The following is a 23,746-nucleotide window of genomic DNA, read 5'->3' as shown; positions in this document are numbered from 1 at the left end:
GCCTAGTGGTAGGGAACTGGTCTTGTGACCGGAGGGTCGTGGGTTCAATTCCCAGACCTGAGGCCATGACTGAGGTGCCCTTGAGCAAGGCCCCTAATGCCAACTGCACCCCGAACGCTGGGCCAGGGCTGCCCACTGCTCTGGGCACGTGTGCACCACAGCCCCCTAGTAATCACTAGTGTATATGTGTGTGTTCTAACTGCACAGATGGGTAAAAAGCAGAGGACAAATTTTGATTGCGGTGAAAGAAAATTGACAAGCATGGCACATTTATTTCACTTTTACATGTGTCAGTTTGAACAGGCAAGTTGGAAGATTCACAGGGTTTTACGGGAAGAAACTCTCTCTCTCAAACACACACACATCAGTACATAACTCCTCACATTTGCTAATGGAAGATAATACAGTGTGCCTACCTTCACCCTGTAATGAAAAGTAAAATAAAGGAAAAAGGGCAAAGTAAAAAATGCGGTGATTGAATGAATGACTGAATCTAAACACATTATGAACATGGTGTTTAAAGCTTATATCATAGTCAAATGTGACACTAAGGTTTTTGATATGGTGTCAGGTTTTAACTGAAAGGGACTTCAGATAAGTTATTGCAACATTGTGCTCACAACCAACTCCAGTGATGATTACGACGTAATGGCCCATCCACATTGTGACGGGGGTAGAGAGGCAGCCAGAGGCACTGGTTGTATTTCATGTTCTTTATTTCATGAGAATGAACACAAGAGCACGAAGCAGCAACTTAGAAAAGAGCTCACACTCAAATGAGCAACAAAAATAAATGAAAGATAAGCGGTCTCTAATGTCACAACAGAAGTGGCCGGCTTCCGACGGAGACGCGTAGTCCTCAAGGAATGTCCAGCACTGAACTGCATGACCTGTGGGGTAATAAAGGGGTGCACACTGGTGTGGGACAGGTGTTAGTAATCAGGTGATTGAGACTGGGGTAGTGGCTTGGGGCTAGGAGGCGTGTGCATTGTGTGTGTGCAAGTGGGTACACGGACCCTCTGGTGGTCCACCATGACAGAGCCCCCCCCCAAGGCCGATGTATCCTTGGTCTTCCAGGACCCCGAGACGCAGGTCGGTCGGGATGAGCCTGGTGGAAGGAGGCGATAAGGGAGGGGTCCAGCACCTGGGAGACCAGAACCCAACTACGCTCCTCAGGCCCGTAGCCTACCCAGTCCACTAGATACTGGAGCCCCTTACCCCTGCGTCTGGAGTCCATCAGTTGGTACGCTGGACCGTCCAGAAGATGCAGAGGCAATAGCGGCCTAGCAGTCTCGCTGTCGCTCAGCAGCCCCTCGCGGAAGGGTTTGAGGGCCGATACATGGAAGGCCCAGGATACGCAGCGGTCTTCTGGCAGACTGATCTTGTATGCCACTGGGTTAACACGTTTAGTAATGACATAAGGGCCTGCGTATCGATCTCCCAGCTTACCTCGAAGCCCCAGACCCCCATCGCCCGTGGAGACCCAGACCCTACCACAGCCTAAAATTGTTTGCAAAATCCCTGTAGGCTACAATGAAAAGAAACTATGTCCGATTTGTTTCCTGTACACAATCTTTTAGAATGATAAAAAAAGTTGGAATATTAATATATATATATATATATATATATATATATATATATATATATATATATATATATATGAAAAAGTAAATAGAATATATATATATATATATATATATATATATATATATATATATATATATATATATATATATAGAGAGAGAGAGAGAGAGAGAGAGAGAGAGAGACGCATTTGACTGTCTTCACACGCTCACACGCCATACATCCAATTTCTCACGCTGAAAAAAAATGTAGTTTATTTATCTCTGATCTACATCTATGATTCGAAGAGTTACTAGTTGCCAACCACTGGTGATTGATCGCGATATAATACTTAATTTGTGTTAAGTATTATTAAGTTCAAACCAAGATCAAATCTCACTCCAAGTGATCTTGAAAACTTGGCAACCCTGTGGCTCTTCTAATGTTTTTATTCAGCTACTTTTGTGTAAGAGCGGCATATACTTCTGTTTAAAGAGCTTCTCCGTGCAGTTTCCGCCTTCTTTTGGCAGATCTGTTAAAATGATTGGCTGCATAAAAAAATGATTGACAGCTAACTCTGGCTGATAATTGGCTTAATAAAAATTGATTGACAACGAACGTGTTCAAACCAAGATCAAATCTCACTCCAAGTGATCTTGAAAACTTGGCAACCCTGTGGCTCTTCTAATGTTTTTATTCAGCTACTTGTGTAAGAGCGGCATATACTTCTGTTTAAAGAGCTTCTCCGTGCAGTTTCCGCCTTCTTTTGGCAGATCTGTTAAAATGATTGGCTGCATTAAAAAATGATTGACAGCTAACTCTGCCTGATAATTGGCTTAATAGAAATTGATTGACAACGAAAATCTAGTATCTGATTGGCTGCATTCGAAAATGATTGACACATGTTACGCCCTTTACTCACGCCGGCCTGCAGCATTACATATATGGTTACTTTCGATATCGACTCGTCACAGGAAGTGATGTCGTTTAGGTGATGAACTACAGACTCTTCCTGTGTGTTTATTACTGTAGTACCAAGATTTATTCCAAATTGATTTCTTTTTTGGGTGGCGATTCTCATGGATTCAACAAATAATATGATCTTATTTAGTTTTTTACAACTGCTGACATGCGTTTGTCCAATAGTCACATTTTAAAAACTCTAAACACAGTGAACACAACATCAGTCTTCAGTGGCTGTACAATTAGTACAATCCATCTTGTTTTTGCACAAAATCAGTCATTTAACATGTTTCTATAATGCTTACATTTTCTATACACACAAGGTTATCCAATAACAAAATTCTGGATCATTTTTGTCTTATTTACAAATGCTTGCACACAGCATGTCAAAAATGAAAACCTAAGGTTCAAAACCTTAAAAATTATATAAAATTTGTCGGGATTTGTCGAACGAAAGTTGTTACCGTTACCGGGGCGGTGTAAAATGGACACAATTAAGTATTATATCGCGATCAATCGATCGCCGGTAGTTGATAGATATAGATCAGAGGTAAATAGACTAGATTTTTTTTCGGCGTGAGATATCGGAAGTGTGGTGTGAGAGTGTGTGAAAACGGTCAAATGCGTGTGAACTCTACCAACAACTGGTTCCAGAAGCAGAAAGGGAACAGGTGTGAGGAAACACGAGGACATTTGTGATGGGACAATGTAGCATTTTGTCATTCTCATGTCATCACAAACTGGTTTATAGACCATCCAAGAGTGATGTCCCTTTTCCTCCCGCCCTACTCGCCTTTCCTCAACCCCACTGAGGAACTTTTTTCAGTCTGGAGGTGGAAGGTGTATGATCATCGGCCCCATGACCAAATGTCCCTCCTGGATGCAATGGATCCCGGCTGCAGAGACATTTTAGCTGAAGACTGCCAGGGGTGAATAAGGCATACCAAGCTTTTCTATCCCAGGTGCATGGCAAGGACCAACATCAGATGTGATGTGGATGAAAACATGTGGCCAACTGCTGAAGACCACTTACATTACACGTAACAATATCCTGTTTGTATCCTGTTTTTTCCCCTTTGTGTGGCTTTTTTTGTATATGTGTATTTTTACACATATGGGACCATGGCTAATTATGTTTACAATTACGGTAATAATTTTTTGGGTTAGGCTACAATTTACAGTAATGTCCCTAATACAGTAAAATATAACCTTTACTGCAAAACTGTTACTGACTCCTTTTTTGTCTAATCTACATTCCATATAGTACCTAACAGTAAATATCACTCATTGTGTAGACAGTATATTGCCAAAAATCCACACATTTGCAAAAAATGTCCAAATGAAGCGGATTACAGTAAAAATGAACTGACTAAGAAAACAACAGATTTTACATTTACTGTAAAATGTCTGTTGTTTGCTGGGAGAGAGAAAACTATTACATGTAATACTGTTTCTGTATTACCATCAGTAATTTTACAGTGGTATTTTACAGTGGTTGTGCAGTGATTGTGTGACGCGGGGACAGAGGCGGCCGAAGACGAGGGTTGCAACACATGATCTTTATTCTCCATAAATAAATAAACAAAAGAGAGACTGCAAAGCAGTCAGCTTAGCAACTTCCAAATAACAGTAAGTATATGCAGCAGAGGTGAAGAGAGGTCCAGCGACAAGCTTCCAGCGAGGCAATGTGCAGCACTGGACAGAACGACCTGTGGGAAATAAAAAGGTGCACAACCTAATGGGGAACAGGTGTTAGTACTCTGGTGAGCGGGATGGTAGGAGTGGTTTGGTGCTCGGGGGTGTGTGTTGTGAAGTAGTGCGAGAGGCTACACGTGCCCTCTGGCGGCGACCCGGCCTCCCCACCGTGACAGAGCCCCCCCGCCAAGGACCCCTCCCATCGACTACCACGTGGTCTTCCAGGTCTCCTCGCAACCGGACGATCCGGATGCTTCCTGTGGAAGTCGGCGATAAGGGAGGGGCCCAGCACCTGAGAGGCTATAACCCATGACCGCTCCTCGGGACCGTATCTGACCCAGTCCACCAGGTACTGGATCATGCCACCTCTGTGCCGGGAGTCCAACAGCTGTTCCACGAGGTAAGGCCGGTCCGTCTGACAGCTGTAGCGGGGAAGGCGGAGCCGTAGCCACCGTGTGCTCCAGGGGGCCCTCCTGGTATGGCTTCAAGGTGGACACGTGATGTTAGGGCTCTCGATGCTTGTGGACTGCGCAAACACACATACTGAGTCGTCTCCTCAACCCACATACAATACTGAGTAAAGACTCCTCAACCCACATACAATACTGAGTAAAGACTCCTCAACCCACATACAATACTGAGTCAAGTCTCCTCAACCCACTTACAATACTGAGTCAAGTCTCCTCAACCCATACAATACTGAGTCAAATCTCCTCAACACACATACAATACTGAGTCAAGACTCCTCAACCCACATACAATACTGAGTCAAGACTCCTCAACCCACATACAATACTGAGTCAAGACTCCTCAACACACATACAATACTGAGTCAAGGCTCCTCAACACACATACAATACTGAGTCAAGACTCCTCAACCTACATACAATACTGAGTCAAGACTCTTCAACCTACATACAATACTGAGTCAAGTCTCCTCAGACGCCAAATGGTTTTCTGTCATTGATTTATCAAATGCTTTTTTCAGCATTCCTGTTCATCCTGATAGTTGGTACTGGTTTAATTTAATGTTCAACAGACAGCCCTACACATTCACCAGACTGTGTCAAGGCTACTGTGAGTCACCCACTATATACAATCAAGCCATAAAACAGAGTCTTGATCACCTGGAATTGTCCCAATTTAATTTAATACAATATGTGCAGGATCTTCTTTTGTCTTCGCCAACACAGCAGCAGTGCATTGATGACAGCATCAGACTGTTGAAACACCTGGCTGACGAAGGTCACAAGGTGAAGCCTCATCAAGCTTCAGTTTGTACAACCCACATTTGGGTTCCTAGGACATGACATCTCTGCAGAAGGCAAAACTCCTGCAGCATCGAGAATGGAAGCAACTGCGAAAATCTCCAAACCACAAACTGTTAAACAGCTCATGTGTTTTTAGGAATGTGTTCTTACTGCTGCTCATTCATCTCTTGTGTTGAATCTTCTTTGCAGGTTCTGACCAGACACATCAGCTGTCCAATGGACTCCAGAGGCTCAGGACACCTCCGTGGCTTTGAGGCTTGACAGACACCCTGATCCTGTTTCCTGACCCAACACGACCTCACACACAGACCGTGGATGAGAAGAACTTCTGTTCTCTTACAGAAACACAGAGACTGACAGAGACCCTGTTGTTTATTTTTCATGTAAGCTGGACCCCGTTGTGGTGGGACTTCCAGTTTGTCTGTGCACTGTGGCCACAGCAGAGAAAGTGACGGCAGCATCCAGAGACAATGTGGGCTATTCTACACTGACCTTATTAGTCCCATTCCACTTCACTTCTACTTCTTGAGAAGAAAACATCACACTTATCTGCACAGAGATGGCTGAAATATCACACTGTGTTGCTTGACATGCCCAACATCCTCATTCAACAATGCAGAGTTCTTAATCCAGCCACACTTTACCCACAGAGGATGATGGTGAGTCACATGACTGTGTTGCTGTAACTAACATGCTGTGTTCCCCCAGGTTGGACCTCAATGAAGAACCTCTGAATCACCACGACTGCATTTTCTTTGTTGATGTGTCAGTATCCAGGGATCCAGCACAGATCAGAACAGAGTAGGTTGGGCTGTAGTCGCCCCGTGGGAGTTGTGCGCTGGGAGTTGTGCTCTCTTCCTACTTAGTAGTTTCAGTCCCTCTACCACGTCACCTCTCAGCACAGACCGCTGGACTATATGATTTAACCCAGACATGCAGATTGGCAGAAGGAACATCAGTTACTATTTACAATGACAGCAGGTGTGATTTTTGTGTAGTTAATGATTTTGGGCCCATTTGGAAACACTAGTTCAGTGATTCTGATTTCACATCTCAAGCTTGTGTTGGATCTCCTGGATGTTCTCCAACTGCTGTCCACTATTGCTGTGTGTAAATGTGCTGCCCACACTAACGGTGCTGATTCTGTTTCTAGAGGGAACCAAGCTGCAGATGCAGCTGTCATGAGACCTGCTCTGTACCCCCCCACAAGTTCCTCTGTTGACCTTGCAGTTCAGCCCCTCCCTTCCCCTCACAGATCTACAGCACACACACAGGAGGAGAGGCCGTCTGGAAGAAAGCAGGCTGTGCTTTTCAGGATGGTGTGTGGCGCTGTCCTCTGGGCCGCCATGTTTGACTATATTCATGTTTCTTTACTATGTTAAACTGACCCATGGGAAGACCTGTGTGTCCAAAGGGGAGATGATTGATCAATTAAAGACCCATTGGTTCACACACAGGTTTACTAATTATGCACAGAAATGATGTGCAGAAATTCTGTCAGGAATGCGTGATATAAGATAAGATATCTTTGTCACAAACAATGAAATTTTGTTGGAGCAATCCTCCTCCAAATGCCAACATAATTAAATAACAAATATCAAAAATATGAAGAATAAATATAAAAATATAAATATGTAAAGTGACGTAGTGCATATGGACCTGAGTACAGTGTGTTAAAGTGATGTAGTGAATGTGGGTTAAAATCTGTTGGGTTTATTGTGCTCAGTGTTCATTAGTGTAACAGCTATGTGATAGAAGCTGTTTTTTAGTCTTGTAGTCAGTGCATATAGTGTCCTGTAGCGTCTTCCAGAAGACAGTGGAGTGAAGAGACAGTGTCCAGGGTGTGTGCTGTCCTTTATTATAGCAGTGACTCACCTGATGCAGCGGGTCCTGTATATGTCCTCTAGTCTGGGGAGCTGGTGCCCGTGATCCTCTCAGCAGTCTTGATAATACGCTGGAGATCTTTCCTATTGTCTATAGTGCAGCCAGAGAACCAAACAAATACAGTATGTGAGGACGGACTCAATGGCTGACCTGTAGAATCTCACCAGCAGTTGTTGTGGGAGTTGTGCTCTCTTTAAGCACCTCAGGAAGTGTATCTTTGGAGACCTTTCTTGGCCGTCGCTGTGGTGTTGGTGGTCCAGGTCATGTCATGGGTGATGTTAACACCGAGATACTTGATACTCTTCACAGTTTCCACTCTCTCACCACTGATTGTGATTGGGTGATGGACGAGGGGTCTCAGTCTCCTGAAATCCAGGATCAATTCCTTCATCTTTGCTGCATTGAGGATCAAGTTGTTTTCTTGACTCCAGTCCTCCAGGTTCTCGACCTCTGACCTGTAGGCAGTTTCATCTGTAAATGTTATGATGGAATTAGTCTTGTGGATGGATTTGCAGTCCTGTGTATTGAGGGAGAAGAGGAAGGGACTCAAAACACAGTCCTGTGGTGCTCCAGTGTTTTGGATGATACTAGAGGACCCCCGATCTCCCATGTGCTCGTTCTGTGGTCTATTTGTAAGGAAGTCAAGGATCCATTTACTCAGGTGAGTATTGAAGCCCAGGAGGTCCAGTTTGGTGATGAGTTTGTAGGGAGAGATAATATTAAATGCGGAGCTGTAATAGCATCCACACATAGCTATCACGTTGGTCTAGATGCTCAGCACCAGTGGTGAGGGTACCTGTAGTTCTGCTGAAGTGCTCCTCAATGCGCTTCTTATGCAGTGCTTTGCATCCTTGATAACTCTCCTGAGTTTAGACCTAACTGTTCTGTAGTCCTCACCATCCCGAGCGGAAAGCAGCGTCTCGGGCCTCAATAGTCTGATAACAGTCCCGTTCATCCAAGTCTGATGGTTGGAAGTGTTCGTACTGTCTTCTGTGTGGTCACGCTGTCCAGGCAGAAGGTGATGTAATCCAGTACGGATTAAGTGTAGGTGTTGAGGTCTGTGTGGTTGTTGTGAGTGTAGGTGTTGAGGAATGTGTGGTTGTTGTGAGTGTAGGTGTTGAGGTCTGTGTGGTTGTTGTGAGTGTAGGTGTGGAGGTCTGTGTGGTTGTTGTGAGTGTAGGTGTGGAGGTCTGTGTGGTTGTTGTGAGTGTAGGTGTGGAGGTCTGTGTGGTTGTTGTGAGTGTGAGTGTAGGTGTTGAGGTCTGTGTGGTTGTTGTGAGTGTGAGTGTAGGTGTTGAGGTCTGTGTGGTTGTTGTGAGTGTTGAGGTCTGTGTGGTTGTTGTGAGTGTGAGTGTAGGTGTTGAGGTCTGTGTGGTTGTTGTGAGTGTGAGTGTAGGTGTTGAGGTCTGTGTGGTTGTTGTGAGTGTAGGTGTTGAGGTCTGTGTGGTTGTTGTGAGTGTAGGTGTTGAGGTCTGTGTGGTTGTTGTGAGTGTAGGTGTTGAGGTCTGTGTGGTTGTTGTGAGTGTGAGTGTAGGTGTTGAGGTCTGTGTGGTTGTTCTGAGTGTGAGTGTAGGTGTTGAGGTCTGTGTGGTTGTTGTGAGTGTAGGTGTTGAGGTCTGTGTGGTTGTTGTGAGTGTGAGTGTAGGTGTTGAGGTCTGTGTGGTTGTTGTGAGTGTGAGTGTAGGTGTTGAGGTCTGTGTGGTTGTTGTGAGTGTGAGTGTAGGTGTTGAGGTCTGTGTGGTTGTTGTGAGTGTGAGTGTAGGTGTTGAGGTCTGTGTGGTTGTTGTGAGTGTGAGTGTAGGTGTTGAGGTCTGTGTGGTTGTTGAGTGTGAGTGTAGGTGTTGAGGTCTGTGTGGTTGTTGAGTGTGAGTGTAGGTGTTGAGGTCTGTGTGGTTGTTGTGAGTGTGAGTGTAGGTGTTGAGGTCTGTGTGGTTGTTGTGAGTGTGAGTGTAGGTGTTGAGGTCTGTGTGGTTGTTGTGAGTGTGAGTGTAGGTGTTGAGGTCTGTGTGGTTGTTGTGAGTGTGAGTGTAGGTGTTGAGGTTTGTGTGGTTGTTGTGAGTGTGAGTGTACGTGTTGAGGTCTGTGTGGTTGGTGTGAGTGTTGAGGTCTATGTGGTTGTTGTGAGTGTGAGTGTAGGTGTTGAGGTCCGTGTGGTTGTTGAGTGGTAGTCCCTTTAAAAATCTCCCAGTCTGTGGCCTCAAAGCAGTCTTGTAATCTTTTTTTTTGCGGACTGTGGGCTTCGCTCTTGCAATGAGTGGTGTGTATGCAGTTAGAACATGGGTTAAAGCAAGAAATTTTCATTTGACTGAAAATTTTTCCTGGCAAAGGACAATGCCAGCAATTACTGAAAATGTGGTGTAGTTGGGACACGGCCTCTTTTGCCTAATTCTACACATTAAACACATTTATAAAGTATATTTATCTAAACAGCCTGTGTAAGGAGAGAAGAGAGAATCTATGAAGCGACAAAATGCAACACCTGAGCAATAAATATACATAAATGTTTATATAATGGAGTTATCTGGGGGTCCTCTTCCAGAAAATTATTATAAGTCAAATATAGTGAATCCTGGTGAGTTTTAAAAGGTATGACGGAGATAAAAAACTATGAGAAACTATGTTCACAACTGTTCACACTGTCTTCTAACTGCTTCCAAGTAAACTCACTTGACTTCTATACTGTTTTGGTGATCTCATGCTCAATAAGGTACTTCATTAGACTAAAAGATAACACTTCTGTATCAGTAACAATTTACTGTCTCATTTGGGCATGTTGCTCATTCTTTTTATAAAGACTTCAGAACTGGGGAGTTTTCAGGATTACGTGAATAACGTACTGTACGCAGGTATCCTATCCTGATGCCATCCTCCTCGGTCCCGAGCTGCATAACCGTGTATTCTTCCGCCGCACACACCAAACACCAAGTTCCGATTACGACGAACGGATCAACGTTAAACTTAATTAAGTTAAATATTTATACATATACTCGAAATAATTCGCTTTTTATCACATTATTTAATGGTTGTTTATTTTCAAAACGCCCAATCTTAACGTCTTCACATTCTCTCATGTTTCGTCCTGGAATTACAAGATGCTCGTATTTGTTAACGTAAAGAGAACTGTTCAGTCAGACAGATATTTGTTGTGAAACTAAGTAGTTACAATTTCAAGCATTTTCATGTAGGCTACTTCGCCTAAATTCCAGCACTTTTCAAACCTGGAACACAAAGCAACATTAAAATTCATCAGGTAAATGTTCATTCCCCTGTTTTGAGGGGTGTTTCTTTATACTACCAAAGAATGACGCGCCAAGTAGCCTCCGGCGTTCACGCAAGTTTGCACGAGGTGTACGGAGTCGCGCGCTACGGTCAGGCAGGAGGTATATGGAGTCAAATTAGGGTCTTTAATGGTGACGAAAAAAAAATAATATCGCAAATATAAGATTAGCATTTTACGTTCCTAATTTGTTTCTGCAATACTTTCCCTCTTTTGCGTTTCTTTCTTTTCTTTGCGTTTCACATTTTATGTTGCTGCTTTTTTTTGCAATACTTTCTCCCTTTTGCGTTTCTTTCTTTTGTTTGCGCGTCACTGCTTTTCTTTGCGTCTCGCATTTTACGTTCATAATTTTTTTTTGCGCTTCTCTCTTTTCTTTGCTCCGGTTTTACCCTCTGTGTGGGGGCCGGGAAAGAGGCGTGGTCAAGAGCGAAAGGCGTGGTGTGAAACGCAAAGAAAAGAAAGAAACGCAAAAGAGGGAAAGTATTGCAGAAACAAATTAGGAACGTAAAATGCAAAATGCTAATCTTATATTTGCGATATTTTTTTTTTTTCGTCACCATTAAAGACCCTAATTTGACTCCATAGAGGGAGGGAACTTTTCTAGTAATGTCCGAAAATCTGAAGGCGGAATGACCCGCAAGTCAATCAAACGACACTGCCGACATCCATCCAGCGCTGATGAGCGCCAGTAAGAATCATATTTCGACCACAAAACAGATAGCACACGCGTGTGTGGTTTATTATGATTTGACGGATTTTTTCCCCCAAAAAATCAAATGACGGAAATCCGTCGTAGTGACAGAGAACTTTAACCCATGAGTTAGAAGCAGGCTGATATGGTCAGACCAGCCAAGGTGGGGAGAGGGCGTCCCTTTGTAACACTTATATATTGTATACAAACTTGATCCAAAATGTAAATTGTAACACTTATATATTGTAACAAACTTGATCCAAAATGTTGCTTCCTCTGGTCTCAAAGTCAATGAACTGATGGAGTTTTGGCATCACAGTTTTCAGATTGGCGTGATTAAAGTCCCCTGCTATTATAAACACGCCATCTGGATGTTCATTTTGCAGCCCGTGAAGAGCATCATGCAGACTCGTTAACGCTAATTCCACGTCAGCATGTGGTGGTATGTAAATAGCAGTGAGGAACACTACGGTAAACTCTCGTGGCAGATAAATCAGTCTGCATTTCAATATAAAATCCAGACGTGGGGAGCAATATGTCTGTAGCCTACAATATTAGTAGAAGTGCACCATGCATTACACACACAGATACACACTCCGCCTCCTTTGTCCTTACCCAGGGTTGCCAACTCACACGCATTGAGCGTGAGACACACACATTTGACCGTCTTCACACGCTCTCACGTCACACTTCCGATTTCTCACGCCGAAAAAAAAATCTAGTTTATTTACCTTTGATCCATATCTATGATTCATTGAGTTACTAGTTCACACTGGCGCCAACCACTGGCGATCGATCGCGATATAATTAATTAAATTAAATTAAAATTTAAACTTAATTTCTGTCCATTTTACACCCCCCCCCCACTCAACAACTTACATTCGCCCCCGCTTTTGCTTCCTGTCTCGTCTCCACTTATCTGTGTGAATCTTGTCCAGCTCTTAAACGAACGAAGCTGCTGATGCCATATAACTCTCCCTTCACGTTTCTGACGGATCCATAAAAACGTCATAAAAGCTGATTCATTTCATTTTTGTTGATAATACTAAAATCGACTGCAATGTCGTTGCTCTTTAACCAGGATGTAAATACATTAAGAGCCCAGGACGTTTGTTTTACGGTATTAACTTCGTTTCTCTGCATTTCCAGCTCATCCAAATCATTGTTTGTAAGCGTGACAAACCTTGGCTCATTGGAGGAATCAGTCTGGTCATTTATAGCTTCATCCTCCAGTTTCAGATCGAAACAAATGCTTTCGAAGCCAATAGATTTAACGAACTCCCTGTAATTCATTTTGATAATGTTACTGCTTGTTTGTAGTTGCGCTGTTTGGCCTGTAAACGCTGCTGCGTTGCTAGGTTACCTGTATGTGGCGGAGTAATACATGGAAAGCTTCGGTTACAGTGCTATAACATGTAATATTGGCACTCCTAGATCGCCTCTCAGCCAATCACATTGTAGGGTCAGAACTAACTGTGGTATACTTACACATATACTCGAAATGATTCGAAATAATTAGCTTTTTATCACATTATTTAATGGTTGTTTATTTTCAAAACGTCCAATCTTAACGTCTTCACGTTCTCTCATGTTTCGTCCAGGAATTACAAGAGGCTCGTATTTGTTAATGTAATACAAGAGATCTGTTCAGTCAGACAGCTATTTGTTGTGAAACTAAGTAGTTACAATTTCAAGCATTTTCAAGTACTTTAGCCTAAATTCCAGCACTTTTCAAACCTGAAACACAAAGCAACATTAAAATTCGTCAGGTAAATGTTCATTCCCCTGTTTTGAGGGGTGTTTCTTTATACTACCAAAGAATGTGACGCGCCAAGTAGCCTCCGGCGTTCGTGCAGGTGTGCGGAGTCGCGTGCTACGGTCACTTGCGAAAGTATCATCCAGCCAGGCAGGAGGGAGGTAACTTTTCTACGTAATGTCCGAAAATCTGAAGGCGGGATGACCCACAAGTCAAACAAATGCATGGACGTAATTTTGATTTCATAGGTGGGGGGGACACGGTCGTTTTCTGCATGGTCCTAGCGCTAGATTCGTCGCTATTTAAATATTTGTTTTTTAATCGTTAAAAAGTGGTGGGGACATGGCTTCGTCGCTATTTAAATATTTGGTTTTAACTGTAAAAACTGGGGGGGACCAAAACCGGCTTTTGAAAAAGTGGGGGGGACATGTCCCCCCTGTCCCCCCCCTCCAAATTATGTCCATGATCAATGACACCGCCGTCATCCATCCAGCGCTAATGAGCGCCAGTGAGAGGATCGACCACAAAACAGATAGCACACGCGTGTGGTTTATTATGATTTGATTTGAAGGATTTTTTCCCCAAAAAAATCAAATGATGGAAATCCGTCGTAGTGACGGAGAACTTTAACCCATGCTTTAATGGGGACAGTGAGGGAGTGATGTGTGTGTGTGTGTGTGTGTGTGTGTGAGAGAGAGAGAGAGAGAGAGACCTGCTCCACTGCGACGGGTGCCCATCTCCGCCGTGTACGACCACTCGTTGGTGTTGGGGTTATACGCCTCCACTGTGCTTAAACACCGACGGGTGGCACCATCATACCCTCCCACAGCGTAAAGAATACCTACACAAACACCCACACAAAACACAAGAAATACAACAGCATCTTAAAAAAAAAACAATGAGGTAATATAGATTTTGTGCATCCCAACAGCACGCAGAACGATCTCTGATTGGCCCTGCTCACCCGCGACCACGCCCACTCCCACGCTGCTACGTCGTGTGTTCATGGGGGCTACGTGGAACCACTCATTGGTCTTAGAGTTGTACGCCTCCACGGTTGCCAGGCCTGTGGATGTAACGTTGACAAAATACGACAGTTCACACCTGCTCATTCATACCTCGTTTCGTTTCTAATGCTAAATGTACAACTGTGGGAGATACCTGTGCTGCCGTCGAACCCTCCCACAGCATAGAGCAGCCCATTGAGAACAGCGGCCCCTAGTGTTGACCTGCGGTCCTGCATGCTGCTCACACAACACCACTCATCCTTCCCAGGGTCGTACGCGTCTACGGTCCTCACGCGCAGGGAGCCGTTAAAACCTCCCACCGCGTAGACCATGCCGCTCATATACACCACACCTACACACACGCGCGCACACACACGCACACGCACACACACACACACACACACACGGAAATGAAAGTGGCATAACAACTGCAGGAACCAAACAGTCATGTCTGCAGAACTCATGGGGAAGCATTAAAATCAGAATCTGATGACAACCTCCTGTAATGGTGTCCATCTGGTAATGTGTTGTCTCTGAAGTTCAGTCACAGGTGTTCTAGCCAAACGTGTGTGTGTGTGTGTGTGTGTGTGTGTGTGTGTGTGTGTGTGTGTGTGTGTGTGTGTGTGTGTGTGTACCTGCTCGGCATCGTCTGGATGGCAGTTCAGCCACTTGGATCCATTTCTCCTCTTCAAAGTCATAACACTCCACACTGCGAATGGCTTTGGGGGCCTGACCCCCTACAACCACCATAACCTGTATCTCACACACACACACACACACACACACACACAAGGATGCCAGTCAATCTATTTTTCCTAGGGAACAGCTTAATTATACTGGAATCTTCTCATGCTGTGACACACACACACACACACACACACACACACACACACACACACACACACACACACACACACACACACACACACCTTGGGGTAGCTGACGGGCGTGCGCACCCTAGTGCGGATGGTCTTCATCATGGAGCGCTGGTCAGTTGGCAGCAGGTGGTACTTCATGGCTTCAATCAGGTAGTCTTTGCAGGCACTGCTGTTCTTCACCAGTGATTCCTCCTCAACCCTCTGTTGAGCAACACACACACACACACACACACACACACACACACACACACACACACACACACACACACACACACACACCTCCGTTACGCTACTACCATTGTTGCAATGTGGCACACACACACACACACACACACACACACACACACACACACACACACACACACACACACACACACACACACCTGTACAAGGTACTCTCTGGAGAGCAGCGGTAGACACACGTGTTCCATCAGATGAGCCATATGTTCTTGTCGCACATCTTTATCATGGTTGACCCATGCGATGACTGCCTCAAACACCTATAAACACAAACACAAACACACACACGACACCAGACTGTTAAGTCATGAAAATTTCAACTTCAAAACACAGCTACTGTTTCCATGGAAATCAAAACGTCCCAGAAACCTCCAATGCGTTCCAGTGCCAAGACAACGAGCCTTTGCCTGCCAACCATAGTGGCCCCCCTGCACGCCACCAGCATTCGCTAACGAAGCTGAACCAACTTAGTTTGTCCCAGTCAGGCTACGGTAGGAGAGGGGGATACCAGCTCAAATTTATACCGTGATATTTTCTAGTGTCCAGACAATAACGATACGATATGATATACAAAAAAGTAATAGAATGGATATTATCCATGTTATGAGAAATTTACATATGCCATTAAAACATGTAAGGCCAAATTGAGAGTGGGAAATTAGCACTAGAATATTGTGCCAATAGATTTTTGTTTTAAATTTGAGGTAGAACTGCACAAGCATGAAATACAAAGTTAAATTAATCTGATGGTTTAAAGAACCCAAATAACATGGAAAATTAAAATAATAGAATTTTTCCATCTGAATAAAGTATTACTCGGGAAGGGATTAGCTTTCTGTACATATATTTGTAATTTATCAGAAGACGTCCGTAATGTTTATAACCAATTCACATGAGATACGAGATCCCGTATAAATATTTTCTTCTCAAGTATAGAAAGGATGTATTGCTGCCAAGGAGAATATAAACAATAATGTCATTACGAAGGGTTTATTATGTTATGTCATAATTATAAAATTAGCATAATTCTAAGAAAATTACTGCTAAATGTATCATTATTAGACAGCATTTTTGAAAAAAAAAATTAATGATAAGAAAATTTCTCCTTAATACAATTGTAACGATCTAGAGTCGATTGTAACTGGAGATGGACACACATGCAAAGAGTCAGGGGTTTTATTCGTACACTCAACATCAATGGGGTTAGAATCCAGAGATATGCATCCAACAGACAAACTTGGAGACTCACGACTGACAGACAATCTGGAAGCACGACAACGAGATCGACAGGGCATCTTGTTTGCACAGCGGTTACAAAAATCACAAACGTACAATAATAAAGAAACCCATTCTGAACAAAGCAGACTAAAGATTAACGAACAATACACGCTATAACTTAAAGAAAGGATATAAGGAAAACATACTAATGGGTTAAGAAGAATCAAATAACCAAACACAGGGAACCAACCGGGGGCGGTACACTCAACCTGACACATTCACGACGAATAAAACCAAAACGCAAAAAGACAATCAATACAATAAATGCAGTCTCGCAACATACAACTACCACGCAGAGAATCAACCAAACGAACTAACCCGCTGTATATCTCAACACACACCTAATGACTCAAACTGAACTACTCACAACTAAAGGACAAAACATCACAGACAAAAACACAAGAAACAACTAAGACAACGATCGGCTACGGATGAGGGGCTGGACTTTCTAAGAAACCTTGTATCACACCAAACACAACCAACGACCAGCAAAGACGGTATCCAAACTAAGGATTTAAATAGAAGATCTAAATGAGGAAAACGAGACACAGGTGATGCACTTACAACAGGGGGCGGATCTAGACGGAGAAAGGAAAACCCACTAAAACAGAAAAACGAAAATCATTGGGGGGGGGGGGGGGGCAGGACGATGTGTTACAACAATACACTATGATGAAAATGTCATAGACTATATTAAGTATTAATTCTGAGTCACATAGCAAACGTTTAATGTAAATGCTACATAAGTGATGGGGGAAGTCCTGTATCATGCATTTTGACCAGCACGGAGGTTGCTGGAACATTAACCTGCCTGTGCCATCATTAGAAGTAGTTCAATATAAGGCTTCATGCGGTTTTGTTTTTGGTTATGATAACTACCCACAGCAAGGGGCTTTTCTATGCGTTTGCCAGTCACACTTACTAGTACACCAGTGACCAGCCTCACCAAAGACAAAAGATTTAAACAACCCATACAGGATCACTCCTCATGCCCAATACAGTAACCTTCGGTCTGTGTGTGTATATATATATATATATATATATATATATGTGTGTGTGTGTGTGTGTGTATGCGTGTGTGAGTGTGTGTGTGTATGCGTGCGTGAGTGTGTGTGAGTGTACATTTGTGCGTGTGTGTACATGTGTGTGCGCGCGTGCGTGAGTGTGCGTGTGTGTGAGTGTGTGTGTGTGTGTGTGTGTGTGTGCAGTATTCGTTACCTTCTCCTCAGATGGTATTGTTAGCTTGTCGCTGGCGATTAGACTGCAAACCTGTTCCATCCCCAAGTTGAGGAACTCCTCACACTGGACCACCTCCGAAAAATGCTGCTCTGTGTGTGTGTGTGTGTGTGTGTGTGTGTGTGTCCAGCCAGAAAGTGAGGCAGAGGAGGATGGTGTAGTGAAAGATGAGGTGAAGAGATACCATTGAAGAAAAAACAAAAAGAAAGAAAAAAAACAAGTCAAACAGGGTCCTACATACACTAAATGACCACAAGTAAGCGGACACCCATGCTAAACACCGAGTCTTAACCCTGACAACCAACACCAGAGCATCATCTAAACACAAGACTTTACAGTCGGCCTGCGGGAAGAAGGATTCTCCCATCTGCCAGACCCAGACTGCATCACAAGGCAGTGAAACGGCAGATCTAGCTAAAGACAAATCCCCAAACTCACTAGTACTCAACCTTCACCAGACCGTCATTGTTCAGTCCCACTGTGTTAGTTTTTTAAAGCATGGCTGAGACATTTAAACCCAACACTGGGGGGGGGGGGGGTCCTTATTCATTTGATAGTGTATGTCTATTAATTTGATAGTGTATGTCTTTAGACCGCACAGAGCACAGACCAGCGTAGGAGTTGGCCAGGTTGAGAAGGTCCGAGCAGGCGTGGAGGTCTGCAAAAGCCCGGATGCCGAGACAGTTGGTCGGGTGGAGTTGGATGGAGAGGAACTCGCAACACGCCCTCTTCACCTCCTGGAGCTGCAGCAGACCCGCCGCCGGCAACAGCACCTACACACACGCCAAAGTGCACTCAGTACCTCATCATATTATCAGTACCGCATATACATACATGCACACACACGCTTGTTAAGAATTATGCACGTGCACACACGCATTTAACTCCTACCTTGCACCTGCACACATTAAGCACACGCTACTCTAGAAAGGTCTTGCCTTGCATTTACCCACACTGGCCACTAGGGGAATCTTATGGCTGTACCCTTCCTGTTGGCATGTAATATTACTCAGCCGCTGTTTTCCCTGTTTATTACTGCCGCAGAATACAGTGCGTTAGCATCGGACGAGACATCGTTTAGTCGCTCCTTGCCACGATATTGGCCTTTGGTGCACTGATAACGCAGAAGGCTTCAGTATGCAAATGAGCTCCCTAACAAATGACAGTTTGTTCTTTGTGCGTGCTGTGAGCGTCCTAACCAATCACAGATGTTCAAAATAAGAACTCGTTCTGCGGGTGTTTTGATGAATCACGGCACAATCCTGTGATTCAGCGAACATAAATGATTTTGGACAAATCTTTCACCATGACACATTAAAGGCTCGCTTATATGTTTTATATTGCAATAAGGTGTATAAGTCACATCACAACAGCTGTAAAATTGCAATATAGTATTTGTCAGTAATATGTGGAGTGTATATACATCATTTTGTGTGGGGGGTGGAGTTGCTTCATAAAGCAGTATTCGGTAACCTTAGCCAAAAGGGGGAATGGGCATTAGGTTTTAGGACTTCTGCTGTTGGACAGACTTAAGAACTTAAGTTCTCTGCTTGTGAGAAATCCCGCAGGGAAAAACAGCCTCCGGAGGCCCTAGAGCGAAGTGGCAAAACAGCTCCAGCATCACAAACAGTTCCAGTGTCACACGCGTCACCGGACACCATGAAGACCAGCGAGCTGCTCCTGACTGCTAGCTAGCACCCGGCCGTTGGGAACAGAGCAGATGGGAGTACTCTCGCACGCACGCACGCACGCACACACACACACACACACACACACACACACACACACACACACACACACACACACACACACACACACACAGCTTTGACGACCCCTTCTAAGTGCCCCCCCCCTCCCCCACACACACAGAAGATCTAAGATACACGAGCAGCACGGGTGTTCAGCTCTGAAGTTCACCACCAGCGAACACAGGCAACCGACTGTCCGGAGCGTCCAACGCCAGCTTCAAAGTCATGTCCAAATGGCAGAGGTGCCTCTGGATTTTCACAACTCGTTCCTCCTCGAGACAGAAACGTCCCACTACGAGTGTGAGAGGGCCAGCTGTCCCGCTCTGGACGTGTGAACGCACCGGTCGCCCCAGCAGGGCCGCTAGGATCTGATTTACTGTGCAGCCTCATCAACACGCACATGCTGGTTTTGGTTGATGGGGGAGGGGGGGTCACGATATATAGTGTGTTCAACGTCATCACCACACTGGCCTTTGCAATACTGATATCAGACAGCATAAGAGTTTATATTGCAGGCTGTGAGCACCTGTGAGCCAAACTTTGACAGATTATTGGTAAATTTCATCAAAATAATCCAAGTCCATCACATTAAGCATCCACCTGTGTTGCCAATAGTTACTAATTTCACAATGGCAAAATGTTGCTTCGTGTACCAAGTACATCATGATCACAGCAACAATAAAACAATGTAAAGCGGTGAAAGGAGAACACTGATCACGTCCAGTGTTGAGGAACGTCTGGGTTAACTGGTGTGTAGGTTCCTTCCTCCCTTTCTTTCTTAAACCAGTCCTTACCAGTTTAAGTACGACAAAGTTCAGTATGACGCAAAATAACAAGGGAGAAGAAAAGAAAGAACAGCAAGAAGAGTAGATGGAGAGAGAGAAGTGAGTGTGTGTGTGGACACTACCTGCACGTTCTCTTCTGTGACTTGTATTTCAGCAGTATAAACATAGTCAATCAACATGCCCAGAGTCCAGCCATCAATCTCCTTTATTCGAACCTTCTTCTGTCGGCTCTCACTCATCTCACCTACACACACACACACACACACACATACACACACACACACACACACACACACACACACACACAGACATAATGAGGCGCACACCACCACAAACACCCACAATCATCAGCACTATGATGCACACACACCCATGCAATCATCAGCATGATAATGTATGCGTGCGCACGCACAAATGTGCACACACACACACACACACACACACACACACACACACACAATGTGATGTGCACACCTCCCCATACAAACACACCTACAGTCATCAGCAGGATATGTGCTCACACATGCAAATTACACATCTCATTCATGCCCCATATACATGAGATGCCTATATATGCCTCTTTCCATCTCTCTCGCTCTCTCTCTCTCTCACACACACACACACACACACACACACGTGTGTTGTTACCTGTAAACATGGCGTGGAAGTAGGGGCTACCGGCAGCTAACACCACCCTGTGGGCTGCAATCTCTACGTCCTCGGCTACGATAGTCACATCACACAGCACACTTTGACTGGCGCAGAAGGAAACAAAGAACATTTAATCTCTCTCTCTCTCTCACACACAAGATCTCAAATTCTCTCACTTTGCACAGCTCAATTGCAAAAAAAAAAGAAAATCCCTAGACTGTCATTTATAAAACTGCAAATCAAATGGCACTGGGTTCATGAGCTAACAAAATGGGCAGTAAAGTTCGGAGCACAAGACACAGCACTTCTGACTAACACACACTTCTACTGTAGGGCTCGTTGTGTGTGTCTGTATATTACACATAAATAAAACACAATGATTCAGCTCTGTTACAAAACGTCACACACGTACAAGCACGCACACACCTGCGTGCACACACACACACACACACACACACACACACACACACACACCTCCGCAGCTCGTTCATAATCCGGAAGGCTTTCTTCATGTGCCGTGGGTTAACTGTCACTGCGCTCTGTTTCTCACAGACGTCATCCTTCAGATCCACAGTTTTATGATGGCAAAGCTTAGTGCATCTGGAACACACACACAAGACAGGCATCAGGATTACAAATTGCACATCTACCTACAATAAAGCAAAGAGACGTGAACATCCAAACAGATGCAAGAGACACACAAGTCACTGATAGAGGCCCCAGCCCTCTACACTAGTCAACCCAGACCACCACTCTGTGAACGGCGTGTGTTCATTGCAGACATAACCAGTCCAGACCTTCTCTCCTACTGACCAGCCTCTGATCTAAGGCTAAGGTGTGGGACCAGCACGTCGAGGCCTGCAGTCAAAATGTCTTTAGTTCCCAGAGTGACGCTAGACGTGAGGCCAGCCAAGACACTGACGTTCTGTCAACACTTCACCATGTGTGCCAGATTACAATACCCAATTAAACTGGACCTTTCACCCATTAAAACATTATTTGTAACCTTTTCAACCATTAAAAATGTATTCTTTTTATTAGTGAGAAGAAATCAAGGAAGAGATTGTGGATGATCACAAAATAAACTTTAAATGTCTTGAGGTTTGGGAATAGAGCCGTTTCCTTAGCTCCTGTGAGAAAGCACCAGATTTATGTATTATCCAGTCTGTAAAGAACTGCAGCCATTAACCCATAACACTTAAGATAAGGGGCCTTCTACCTCAAACACACACACTAAATATATATATATATGCACACACAGTGTACAGAATTAATTGCATGCTTTGTGTCAAACATTGTGAATACAGATGGGGCAGGGCTGAGCAATATATTGTTCATCGTATATCGGTATTTGTCCTTTTGCGATGTTTATGTGCTTGGAAGCTGCAATATGCAAATGAACCTTCACAGGAAGCACAAACATGCAGCCAGCGCTCCGGCCAAGCCCAGACGGTCCGGACGAATGCTCCGTGCGCGTGACCATTAATGACCCGGTGGAAGGATTCAACAACAGTAAATAACGTCTGATGTGGAAGGACGCGAAGCAATCTTTATTCATGTCACGTCAAAACGTCCGCCTGTGTGGTTAATAATGTATGAAATAACGCACATCGCCGATTTAACACCACAATCGCAATACAACATTCTGTCCATATCGTGTAGCCCTCCAAAAAACCTGGACATCGGATTGTGTGTGCAAGCCCAAATATTCCGAGGCTGCACACTTGGCCAGTCGCGCACACCCGAGTCCCAGACTGCAAAGATGTGCGTGTTTGAATGCGTGTTTACACTGCCATGTGCGGTGCTGAATATAAAACACACACATCTGCGCGGTTCCGATCCGAATAACGCAGCTTTGCACAAACCCGTCCAACTGTACAGCATCCGCAAATAACCCGTGACTACCGCAAAACGCCGAGCTCAGCAAGCGAGTAGTTACCGAGAGAGAGAGAGAGAGAGAGAGAGAGAGAGAGAGAGAGAGAGAAATGCGATTACAGTGGATGTATCTCCATGTCTTTGGATCTTCTCAGGCCGTGATAGGTGTCTCCATTAACTTGCACCACTCCATCTCAACGCATCCCGGCCCGAAACGGAGGAAGACACCGCTGTGTGTGAGCCAAGAAGATCTCCGGTCCATAACCACCCACGTCGCCAACTAGGTATCAGTCAACCTCAGCTCACGGCAGGCATGTAGGCATCTAGCAAGCTTATGTCATACAGGAACACGCCAAGGTCACGGTCACTGGAGCTTTGGTTCAGCTGCCCAGATCAGCGCGCATGTGAGAGGGCGACCATGTCCCAGGTGTTCGGAGACGACCGGCCACACCGACTCTCTGTTATTTTTCCTCAGTGGGGAAACAAGAACATCGAGCAAAGACGAGATCCTTTTGCGGGAGAGGAAATGAAACCAGGAACACGCAGCGCCATCTACCCGTGGAAGACCTCAAATGTCGTGTGGTTTTTAGCAAGCATGCGGGGCTGGTGTCCCAGTGACTGCGGCTGGGAGAGTTGTGCAGAATAAAGGATAAAGAATTTGCACAGGGGTGTGTTTTACCGGTTTGTGGCACTTGTATCTCAAATCATATCTTTGAAATCACAATTTCAAATCTTAAATGAAAAAAAATTGAGGGAGCAAACCAACAGGTAGGCTAAGACACTCTAATTAATTTAATTAATCTGATTAACTCCTATTTAATTCACCTTAAACAATGAGCAAAGGCATCGTCTGTCTTAAGAAAAGCCACAGCTATTAAAATAGATTTAGAATAGTTTGCAGTATTTAAAGCAGTACTGAAACACCCAAAAATATTACTCTCATGCCAA

General features: G+C 44.4%; 1 protein-coding gene across 7 annotated transcripts; it reads right to left on the bottom strand.

Moving 5' to 3' along the window:
• Positions 1-381: 381 nt before the first annotated feature.
• On the bottom strand, positions 382-23,301 carry LOC143493631 (kelch-like protein 2). Of its 7 annotated transcripts, XR_013125542.1 has the most exons (15): positions 22,919-23,301; positions 21,398-21,523; positions 20,921-21,027; positions 20,395-20,516; positions 18,350-18,512; positions 17,722-17,831; positions 15,369-15,485; positions 15,037-15,186; positions 14,743-14,860; positions 14,262-14,459; positions 14,065-14,166; positions 13,813-13,941; positions 7,578-7,847; positions 7,368-7,466; positions 3,104-6,892 (listed from the first exon to the last, which is right to left on the bottom strand). XR_013125542.1 is itself a non-coding variant. In XM_076992169.1 (14 exons), exons 1-13 carry the CDS (start codon positions 22,933-22,935, stop codon positions 7,579-7,581), a joined length of 1,728 nt encoding a protein of 575 aa, XP_076848284.1. In that variant the 5' UTR covers positions 22,936-23,301; the 3' UTR covers positions 3,104-7,466; position 7,578. The 7 variants fall into 7 exon arrangements, 6 of the variants coding, with proteins under 6 accessions (XP_076848285.1, XP_076848284.1, XP_076848288.1 ...); XM_076992169.1 differs by having other exon boundaries at positions 3,104-7,466; XM_076992173.1 differs by lacking the exon at positions 7,578-7,847.
• Between the last annotated feature and the right edge of the window lie 445 nt (positions 23,302-23,746).

The sequence above is a fragment of the Brachyhypopomus gauderio genome, unplaced genomic scaffold (assembly GCF_052324685.1).
Source record: "Brachyhypopomus gauderio isolate BG-103 unplaced genomic scaffold, BGAUD_0.2 sc90, whole genome shotgun sequence".
In the NCBI taxonomy this organism is placed as follows: Eukaryota; Metazoa; Chordata; class Actinopteri; order Gymnotiformes; family Hypopomidae; genus Brachyhypopomus; species Brachyhypopomus gauderio.
Note: the sequence above shows the minus strand (reverse complement) of the source record. Positions and strands in the feature narration are given on the sequence as shown.

Bases quoted from the DNA above. Each gene is read 5' to 3' on its own strand.
- LOC143493631 (XM_076992169.1), bottom strand. The intron at 17,832-18,349 runs GTCTGTGCTCTG...ACACACACACAG, and splicing joins CCTGGCCAACTCCTACGCTG to AGCAGCATTTTTCGGAGGTG. The intron at 13,942-14,064 runs GTGAGCAGGGCC...GTGTTTGTGTAG, and splicing joins GGGAGTGGGCGTGGTCGCGG to GTATTCTTTACGCTGTGGGA.